Here is an 11,643-nt window from a genome sequence, read left to right as displayed (position 1 = left end):
CATCAGAACAGATTGTTTGTCCTTTACTCAGATGGTCTTTTAGGCGGTTTAGAAACCGTTTCGAGATGAATCTCCAGATGAATCATAGTTTCATAGTTCATGTTCCACACTGCAAATAAAGAAGCTCTTCCTTTGTCTTATTTTCCAGCACAAATATCTAAATCAGTGAAGATATTAAGTCATGCTTATGGAAAAAAAAATGATGAAAATGAAGCGAGTTTGTGCTTAAATCAATGGAGTCAGAAAAATCAACTTAATTCAGAAGGAAAACACGATTATTTTTCTGACCCCACTGACAGATTTGAAGCATAAACATTTTCCAGACTTCATATCTTCAGTCATTTTGCTGCTTCTCCAGTAAATGTGTCTTGATTTGCGAATGCTTAGATATTTGTGCTGGAAAACAAGCAAAAATTAGTTTTTTTTTTTGCATCTAGTCACATTTATGATCATAAAGGACTGTAAAACTCAATGCATTGCTTTAATCAGCCCACACTGATCCGTTATCTTGACGCACGTCTTCATTAAGGACACGTGAACAGCCTGCTCTGAGTTTACTCGAAGGCCTTGTGTCGGTGGCGACGCTGTTCTGCGAAGAGAAGAGGAACCAGAAGGGTTTTGAGTGAGAATGAAGCAACAGGAAATCATCAGGCTAGCCTGACACCTCATAGCAGGACCACATGATGCTGTCTGCACTTCTGCTGAGCCCGTGAACCGTCAAAACCGGACTCAACCATCTCTGCTTCCTGTTCAATTTCATACAACCACAGATATAGCCAGTCTCTTGTCAAACGTTCAGTCACTGAAGACTCACTGAGGATCTGTCGAGGGTGAGCCGTGAGGTTTTACTCTGGTTTTCTTCTGGTCTTGGTTTATGTGCGGAGTTTGTGTTCCTTTTAGAACTGTGAATTGAAACTTGTCAGATAGTCTGGACTGCGATCTACCGAAGTGTGAGACTGTGATGAGATTTGGTAATGGAGTTACAGATCAGCCTTTCTTCAAGCCGTCGTTGTTGAAAAATACTAATGCTGATGAATCGCCTTAAAGGGATTGTTCACGCAAAAATGAAATCATTTCTACATTCTAAGTAGTCCTAACTAGTCATACTTCATTCTAAGTAGTACGTTCCTGTTAGGTTTTGAAAGCATTATTTTGTTCAAAACATCCGGTTTTTTAAATGTTTTTAAAATAAACATTCTTGGGAACATTCCATTGTATCATTCTTCAAACATTATGGGAATGTTACTTTTGAATGTTCTCTGAAAGTTCTAAAACAAGATACATTTAAAAAAAAAAAATTGCATTCCAAAAAACTTTGGAAGAACGTTTCTTCAACTTGTCAAACCTGTACAACTTCTCCAAAATACAATAAAAAGATACTTTGAATCAAACCATTTTGGTTACCATTGACTTCCATTATATGAACAAAAAAAAAACACATATCTCAAAATATATTTTATGTTCCCTTATGTTTGTAATGTCAAGTAAATGATTACAAAACTTACATTTTTGGTGCTTTCAGGAATATTTCAGTTAGTACTTAAAGGTTTATCGGTCACCATGCATTCCTCATAGTAAATAATGAGGAGTAATAACTACATAAATATAACGTAGTCAACTAATGAACCTTATTGTTAAGTGTTACCGCATTATAAATAATTGACTGCTGTCTTATGCATTTACTGTGCAGAATTCCCCCGTTGAGCTCATTCTTGAACAAGTCAGAAGAATAAATCAGGGTTCACTCGTGCCATGCTGGCGGGATTTATGCCAGCCTACCTAAACTGTGGTCAGAAATGTGTGTAACGTGACTCCTGCATCAAAGGGGCACATGTGTGCCTCGCAAAAACAGTAGTAGCCGAGTAGGCGTCCAGACAGTCTGGTGGAGACTCATAGTGAGAGGTCAGAGGTCATGATGTGTTTCTTGATCTTCTGAGCTTTGAGGTCGAGCTGGGTCTCTGCCCACCACACACTCCTACACACTCCTACACACTCCTTCTGAGGAAAGTGTTGCATCAGGTGAGCAGATTCACTCCAGAGCACCGAGATATACAGGCAAACCAAAAGACATTCAGGCACCAGACATCATTTTTGATGTTTTACTAGTGTAAAAAACGAGTCTATGATTGAATCTGGAAATAAAGCAAAATAACTGAGAAAAGTGAGAGACATTTCTTGGTTGTCAGTGAAATGGTTCATTTTGGGCATTTACAGTCGAACCAAAAATGATTCAGACACCAGATATCATTTTTGATATTTCTTTACTAGTGTGATCAGGACACTATAGTTCATTTATGTAAGAGAGGAGAGCAAAATACAGTAAACTGTGACATATTATACCCAAATATTCTTCATTCAGTGACTACCAGTAAAAATTTAGCACCAAAAATGATTGGGACACTTTGAGCTGATCATGTGTTGCTGAAGTGTGTTTTCTTTAATGCTCTTTTTACACACAGACTGAACAAAATGAAGCATTGCTTGGTGATTGGTTGAGCTAAACTGGTATTATCTAATTGTGTAGTTAAATTTAACAGCTGACAGATATTCAACATAATTCATGTGTGAGACAGTCTAACAGAAGGACGGACAAAACCAGTCAAATATCCACTGAGTTCTGCTCATATTTAGTACCATTCTCTAAACTATAGCGAATAAACTGTGATAATGTGAGAAATGTTGAAGAAGTCTGAATACATTTGGGTTTGACTGTATAAATGAACTAAATTAAAAACGTTTTTTACAACAAAACTGAACCATCACTGAACACTGAGCTGGACTGTGACGATATTTTCTTCTAAACAATATTTGTTGCATTATTTTCCTGTTGAAAGCTGCTTTGAAACACTCTGTACTGTAAAAAGCGCTGTATAAATAAAGGAGACGTGACTTCTGTAGATTAAAGGACATGAACATCGTGCAGTATTCATTGTTATGATATCTTAGAGAGCTGGTGGCCGATATAAAGAACATATATATTACACTATTTAATTGAAAGATAGTAACAACTCATGCATAACAGCTGCTGAAATGAAATTTATATTGGTAACACTTTATTTGTGTACTATGTACTTTAATGTTCTTACTGTAGTAATGACAATAAACTGTGCATAATTATAATTAACCCTAAACCAAACCCTAATCATATAGTAAGTACATGTTGTTAATTAATATTACTAAGTACTTAAATGTATAATTACAATGTAACAAGGACACATTAAAATAAAGTGCAACATTTATAATTATTTTACATAATATTTACTAAATTAAAAAATATTTGAACTTGATAAACAAACAGATTTATAACTTAGATGGAACTTCTTGATTTTGTATTTTTGAGTTTTCCACAAATAATTTTGGTGTTTGTTCTGTAAAAAATGGAAAGTCATGGTTTATTCACACCCGAAACTGGCATGTTTTCACATTATTCCATGCATTTTGAAAATGCAGAATGACAGTGAAAGCCATTGGAAATGACCGAATAAAAAATCTTGATAAACTTGATAAATAAAATAGATTTATGCTAAGATGGAAACTTCATGATTCTAGTATTTTTCACAAATAAAGAAATGAAAAATATGGATAAAAACGGAAGTAAACACTATATGGCATGGGCGTATAATAAAACGTTAAAATGCATCACACTATCATTTTTCTGGATAGTGTGAGTGCACGTAGAGGTTTTAATGTGAATAACTCTAGATCTAAGTTCCTGCAGTCTACAAAAGCACACTTCACAAGTTTGTTTATTCGATATTCAAAGGCTTGTTTATGTGATATAAATGTGTGTTTGCTGAATGCTGACGCTGGACGATCATTACAAATGCCAAATATTGACCTATATATATATCAGGTCCATATATGATGCCCTCTGAAATAAATCTGTAAAAATAGGGCCCAATGTTGCATGAGAACATGAAGTGTCTTCACATCGCAGATATGCAGAATGACAGCGAGAGCGATTGCGGAGGAATATTAGGCTCTTCTATGGTGTTTTTGACACAAAAAACAACATTTCCTTTTGTGTTTCACAGAAATAAACGAGAGTAAGTCATGAAAGGAGTTTCATTTTTGCTCACACAAGACCGGCATTTGGTTAATCAAGCTGATCGTACAGAAATACTGTACGTATCACAAGAACCTGTGAAAATAAGACTTACACCTTTTATCAGATGTTGAGAAGTGTTATCGCTCGCTGGATCTCCATTGGGAAAGGTTCTAGGAAACACAAGTCAGTCTGCGATCAGAAGCCTGGAGGATGAATGTGGTCGAGCGGGTTCTTCTTGTAATCTCTCCGTTTTTAACGCGCATGTGAGTCTGAAGATTTGAGAACTTTCATAACTCACTGCCCTCGCAGAAGAAAGGGTTTTATGGTATATTGAACCTCACAGGCTTCAAACGCTTCCCATCATTATGGATTTTAATTCATTTTGGGTTTTTTTTTAGTTCAGTTTTATGAATTAAGCAGCTTGTTTATCACTGAAAGAATGCATTTTCTTTAAAACCCCTAGAGTTTTACATTGAACCTTTTGAATGTTTCAGTATTTGTTAGGCACTCGTTCTTGCTGGAGGCGTTCTGTTAGAGTAACATGTGAAAATGTTGTGGCCTCATTCTTTTCTGGCTTGGCGTTTATTTGATGTTCTTAGGAAATATCAGTGAAAAACATCACAGTCCTGTTGCAATAGTGTCCCTGCGGAAAGATTTCACATAACAGAAGGCTTTGCTTGACTTTCTAACATCTGAATATAACACTAACTTTGGTTACACTTTATCTTACAGTGTAATTATGCATTTAAGTACTGAGTAATATTAACTACATGCACTTAATATAGGATTAGGGTTTGGTTTTGGATTTGTTGCATGTAATTATGCATAATTTGCAGTTATTACTGTAATAAGGAGATGTAACGTGTAATAAGGACATTGTAAAATAAACTGTTTAGTCCCCAGAACACAATGTCGGTATAATGCACAGGAAAAAACATTGGGTTATTTTTTTAACCCAACCGTTGGGTTACACATATTGGGTCACTATGTTGGGTCATTTTTAAAATCATTGGGTAATTTCTAGTAATAACCCGGCTGTTGGGTTAAATACGTATTTTGTATGTACACTTGTGTATTTTTAATTTATGTGCACGATTTTGTAAATTTAAATTAAATTCTAGACTTCCCAATATTTAGTTTGTAATTTAAATATATATTTGTTGAGACATATTAATTGTTTTATACAAATAAACAATCTGTATTTGAAAACAAAGTGTATTTTATTTATTAAAATAATGTCATAAATAAAAATAAATAATTCACTTAACTGTTGGTTTAACCCAATGCATTTGGTTAAAAGCCAGTTGAGTTAACCAGTGAAGTTAACTATTTATTTTAATTTTATTTTATAGTTGGGAAGGTGCTATACCAGCCCATAGCTGGGTTATTTTTAACCCAACATTATTAAGTGAGTGTTAATGAAGCTTTAGTGTGTGTGTCGTTCTCTAGACAGAGAAAGAAATGGTAACGTCTAAATGAAATATTATTCAGCATCACTGAAGCAACCAAAATACATCAGTTTAAACCAACAAAACCAGAGTACAGATTTGTCTGCCGTTCTTGAACTCGACGTTTTGTCTGACGTTCACTGCAAGATCAGACTTGGCTGAAGGACGCAGCGCTGAAAATGTTGGTTCACGTGGTGTTTGTTGTCTTTTGTTAAGATACAAGGCATTAACTTGACAATTTGTCATGTATTGTTGTGTTCAACTCGCACGTCATATCGGGGCAAACATTTCGGGTCTCAGAGTCACGTAATGAAGATCTGCAAGTGCTGGCTGGTGATAATCTGCACACATATTCACAGTCGTAGACAGAAAAACACTGTGGTGGAAAAAAAACAATTCAGGTTTGACCTTATATTTCAATGGGCTTGTGGTTTCAACCAAAATATCTCTAGGTTTTCAACCACTTGAGTCAGAGGAGAAGTGTAGGAGAGTTTGTCTCACTAAACTCAATTTCTGACAATTGCCAACTGGAGCAAATGATGTTTACCACATTTCAAAATGGGCATGTTATCAACGGAAACTTTACTAAGAATAGAGTTCTTCAGCTCTCTATATGAAGAAAAGCTGCTCTCCCTCCTGACAAAAGACAATTGGTCGTGGGGTGATCGTCAGGTCGATCGCATTCCGATCGGAAAGTGCTGGTATTTTTGGGAAGCCATTGGGAATCTTTCCAAGTGTTGAAGTGACGCTGGAGTCCGTCTCTTCGCTGGCATGTTTAGCATGAACTAAAAGCTGCCGCTCCAGTCTGGTGATGAAAGATTTCTGGGTGTGAAAACTTTACATTTAAACCCCTTTGTGTCATCCGGACAAGACCAGAACTGCTTAATCTGTGTAAATTGTAGGTTTTATCCATGAAAAGCCATTTTTTTGTGTGTTACAGAAACTGATGCTTTTGTGGAGAATTTCAGACGTGTGGTTTTTCACAACTATCGACTTTGATTATATAAATAAACAAAAAACGAACTGATGGGTTAACCGTGTTAGACTTCGCATTATTATCATCTACAAAATCTTTTATCTGTGGTAGTTTATCTCTGAATTAGTCTATATTTGGTACGTCTGAAACCTGAAGAGCCTGTGTCTCAAAGATTAACTGGTAAAAACCATTGTGACATTTCAGAAGGTTTCATAATACAAACGTGTTTTAAAACGTACACTAAACCATCCATTTTACTAGGATGTGACTCTACAAACATTGTAATACAACGCCTACGAGGGATTGGCCATGCTATTGAGAACAGTTTTACTGCTAAACCTGTGCTTGGATTATATACAGAAAACCTGTCATGCATGAACGTCATTTTCAGGGTAAAATCAAGTATATAGACAAAAGCGATAACTAGAACTAGGTCAGTTATAGAGTGAAAGATGATTTACATGTCTGAGTATGACTTGTAAACACAGTAATAAATGTATTTATTAGGGCTGTCAAACGATTAATCGCGATTAATCGCATCCAAAATAAAAGTTTGTGTTTACATAATATATGTGTGTATGGAGTATAATTATTTTCTATATATAAATACACACATATGCATATATATTTAAGAAAAATGTGTTATTTATATGTAAAATATTTATATATAATATAAATTATATATAATATAAATATATATACACAGTATATACATGCAAATATTTCTTAAATATATACATGCATGTGTGTGTATTTATCAAGCGGCAACCTCCCCGTCTCTCTCTTGAAACCAACACGGAAGTGAGTTAAACTGCAATTCGTTGACTGGCCGCTTGAGGCTGTTGTCAAAAGGGAGTCAAATCTGTATCTCCCCCATGTTAAAATGGCAAATTTTACAGCAGAAAAAAACGTGTTTACAGCCTGGTGTCTGTATGTTTTTTTGGTCTATACAGCTAAGTTTGCCCTTCATGACAACTGTGAGGGGGGTGAATTTTTTTATAACTCATCCGTTTAGTTGATTAATATTTAAAGTTCTGCATAATTAAGGGTGTGGCGTGGCCACTTGAGTGACAGGTGGATTGCCGCTGATGTCAATGCTAGCCGTTTGTCTGCTGTTAGCCGTCACTTCACCTCAGCAAATTTTAGCTGCTGAACTTGCCATCTCTGCAGTGTTTGTGCTTTTTTCGGGATTATTTCATACAATTTAATACACCCATTACTTCGCCCACGGCTTAGGATTCCGTCGTTGTCGTCGAGTATCGTTCGTTCGAGAGAACAACCAGCGCGTATTTCAGTTGTTTTCCTCTGTGAACATGCACTAATGGATGTCTGACAATTTCGTTGGTTTTTGGGGTTTTCAGATTTAAAAACGTCAATAAAGGCTCGTTCGTTTTGCCCTGCCGGAACAGATAGATTATAATATGCTTATGTACCGTCAGATGAAATCATGCAGGCGTCGGCGCTTTCTCCGTCCATGCAATAAATGCACATCCTTGAATGAGCGCGGATTTTCTAGCTCATTTACTTGATCTTCATAGGCAGTATATCTATGATTTAACCCATTTGAGAGGCGGCCAAAATCAGAATTTAAAATGTACTGAATAAGCTCTCTACGAACTTGACGAGCGATGCCGCGCTGACGGACCAAAGACTATAAAAAAAGTGACTGACATGTATGCACAAATCACTGTCACACACACACACACACACTCAAGAGTAATATTAACTTAAGTTACTGCATAATACATTTTCAACTAGCAGAATAGTACAGAATCACGATACACAGTCTCACTTGTAGCCATGTCTTTTAACTATTATAATATTTCGAAGGGCAAAAATAGGAACTTTTAATTGGCTTTACATCATCAACTGTCACTATAGCGCGAGGCCCTGTGCAGTCGCGACTTGGTACTGTAAGCAGCATAACGTTATAGCATTACCTCCCCAGCCTGAGCTAACCATAGACAGTATATGAGCTAACTCGATCACGTCGAGCTAGGTGGTGATTTCAGATAGACAGGCTCCTCAGCTCCACTCACGCCCCGCCTCTTTGCCCATTTTCTGTTATCCGGGAGTGACGCGAGGTGACGCGAGGCCAAGATGGCGACGGCCGGCTCCGCCCACTTTAGGCTTCAAAAACGGTCTTCAGAAACCTACGGGTGACGTCACGGATACTACGTCCATATTTTTTTACAGTCTATGGTATTTATATATAGAAAATAATTATACACCATACACACACATATATTATGTAAAAACAAACTTTTATTTTGGATGCGATTAATCGCGATTAATCGTTTGACAGCCCTAGTATTTATATAAATATTTTTAAGAGGCTATTTTATGCAAAGTCCTGATGTTGTTTCAGGCTCTACTAGAACAGGTTTTCCTGCTTGAATGTTGATTATTCTCCTCATATTCTCCATTGTTGCGGCTCCTCTCTTCCCAGTCTGCCAGTAACGCTCTGTTTACTTCTTGTCTCTATGAAGCCCCTCCTTCTGAAAAGCACACTGTGCTCTGATTGGTCGGCTGGAGCAGTGTGTTGTGATTGGTCGAGCGCTTCGAGTGTGTTTGGGAAATGTCCCACCCCTTACCATAACCGCCAGTTTAACACACTACTAACTAACACAACCAGGCCCCGCCCCTTTATTCTGCGCATGAATTATTATAATGAGGAAGAAACTCAAGACTACACTGGAGGCGTTTCAGGCGTTCAGAAACACTGACACTGATATAGAGAAGAATTTCTGCACGATTAGCAGAAGAGAAAATAATGAGAACAATAAACGGGTTTCCAGAAGACTCAAACTGTGGCGTTCCGCTCATGATGCTCAAACAAACACACGAGTGTTTTGAAAGCAGAAACACTTTTCTGGGAAATACTGTAGTTTTCTCAGCATCTTTTCAAGACTGAATAACTGACACACTTCACCTTTAACTACGACTGCCGAACACGGTCGAATAAAGTGTAAAGCTAATCAAGTCAAGTCACATTTATTTATACAGCGCTTTTTACAACACAGTGTTTCAGAGCAGCTTTACAGAGATAACAGGAGAATAATGCAACAGAGTTTGTTTCCAGAAGAAAAGAGAGTCACAGTCCAGCTTCAGTAAGTTCAGTGATGGCTAATAACCATATTGATGATATGTATCATAACTGTTTTATACTGTAGCTTCATTTGCACACACAGTTACACTAGCAGGTTCCCTTTTTCAGTCTAATCTGACCATCTTGTTCACACTTTGAGTTTGGTCGGTGCCCGTCTTCTGTTGATATCTGAGGTGTTGATTCTTCATAAGCGTCTCAGCGTCTCATGCGCTCGCAGACCTTTGGCCTGATTTGATGTCTTGATCTCTTTGAATGAATGTTTCCTCTGAAGACACTCAAGGGTTTTGCATGCGCTGAAATCCTGTACAAAACTGTGCATTTGTGTTCATAAGGGACTGTACACAATAACCAACCATTTAATCTATGATCTATATTCAGCCAGAATTATTCATTTTCATCTGCTGTCCATGTTCATCATAAACATATAATCATAGAATCTAAATCAAGTCACACAGCATAAATCCCAAAACGTATTCAATCAAGCAGAAGTAGCATAGCTAATTAAACAAATGTTTACATTACAGTAACAAGATTTTTAATTTTCTAGAAAAAAAACAATACCATCTTTTAAAACCACAGTAAGTATATTCCAGTCATTGATTGCTCTGTAAACAGATTACTATGATGACTTTACCATGGTAAATTATCATAATTAATGCAGTTAGGGTTAGTACTGTAACATAAATGAATAACATTTAAATAATAAAATACCGGTGATACTTAATGTGTCCTTGTTGCACATCTCACATGTATTTATTACTGTAGTAACAGTAAATTATGCATAATTACACTAAACCAAAACCCATAGTATGTGCACTAGTTAATTAATATTATGCCACTCTTTTTTGATATTACATTGTAACAAGGGCTCATTAAAAGGTTGCACTTTATTTGGTAACACTTTATTCTAAGGTGTCCTTGTTACAGTGTAATTAGATATTTAGATAAACCTTTAGATATTTTTCCCAAATGCGAAGAGCACCAGAGGAACATTACACAGTCATGTTCAGTGTAGTATCTATTGTGTTTTGGCCAAAATCAAAAAAAGCAGTGACGCACGTATCATGATGTATCTTGGGAAAGCGCAGAGAATGCTGGTGGAAATGCTGTTGATGTTGTTGATGTTGTTTGCCTTTGGCCTCATTCTGCTGTGGCTCTGTGTTTGTCAGATATGGTGGACACGCAGACGTTCGCCTGGCCCGTGGGATTCGGCCTGAGCGCTCTGGAGCTGGAGGAGCTTGACGACAGCTCGCACTCGCTGGACTTGAAGCCTTTCTCCACGCTGGACTACACCAGCATCTCCGGCATCGAGTACGAGCCGAGTCCGCAGAACGAGCCGCCACACATGATGGATCTGACACACATGTACAGTTACAGGACTCAGGAGAACTTCAGGACTCAGGAGAACTTCAGGACACAGGAGAGCATCTACAGATGTCACGAGAGCAGCTTCACCGCGGAGGAGAGCGGATACAGAGCGCACCAGTCTCAGAGTACAGCACTCACACTCATTACTCACTCACTTAAAAATAACCCAATGCGTAACCCAACTATGGGCTGGTATAGAGGACAGAGTACTGCACTCACACTCATTACTCACTCACTTAAAAATAACCCAATGCGTAACCCAACTATGGGCTGGTATACAGGACAGAGTACAGCACTCACACTCATTACTCACTCACTTAATAATAACCCAACGAGTAACACAACTATGGGCTGGTATAGAGGACAGAGTACAGCACTCACACTCATTACTCACTCACTTAATAATAACCCAACAAGTAACCCAACTATGGGCTGGTATAGAGGACAGAGTACAGCACTCACACTCATTACTCGCTCACTTAATAATAACCCAACGAGTAACCCAACTATGGGCTGGTATAGAGGACAGAGTACTGCACTCACACTCATTACTCGCTCACTTAATAATAACCCAACGAGTAACCCAACTATGGGCTGGTATATAATACAGAGTACTGCACTCACACTCATTACTCACTCACTTAATAATAACCCAACGAGTAACCCAACTATGGGCTGGTATAGAGGACAGAGT

At 37.5% G+C, this 11,643-nt stretch overlaps 1 protein-coding gene across 3 annotated transcripts in view; it reads left to right on the top strand.

Moving 5' to 3' along the window:
* The window catches only part of pparg (peroxisome proliferator-activated receptor gamma), a 36,701-nt gene that overhangs the window by 4,994 nt on the left and 20,064 nt on the right, over positions 1–11,643 (top strand). For 2 of the 3 annotated variants that reach the window (XM_079857240.1, XM_079857241.1), the window contains exon 2: positions 10,751–11,074. In XM_079857240.1, coding sequence (XP_079713366.1) covers positions 10,751–11,074 — 324 coding nt within the window. Of the gene's footprint in view, positions 1–662; positions 831–10,750; positions 11,075–11,643 lie in introns of those variants that run through there. The other variant, XM_079857242.1, reaches the window with a different exon arrangement.

The sequence above is a fragment of the Squalius cephalus genome (genome assembly GCF_949319135.1).
Source record: "Squalius cephalus genome assembly, chromosome: 22".
Taxonomy (NCBI): domain Eukaryota; kingdom Metazoa; phylum Chordata; class Actinopteri; order Cypriniformes; family Leuciscidae; genus Squalius; species Squalius cephalus.
This window is presented reverse-complemented; position numbering and strand designations above follow the sequence as displayed.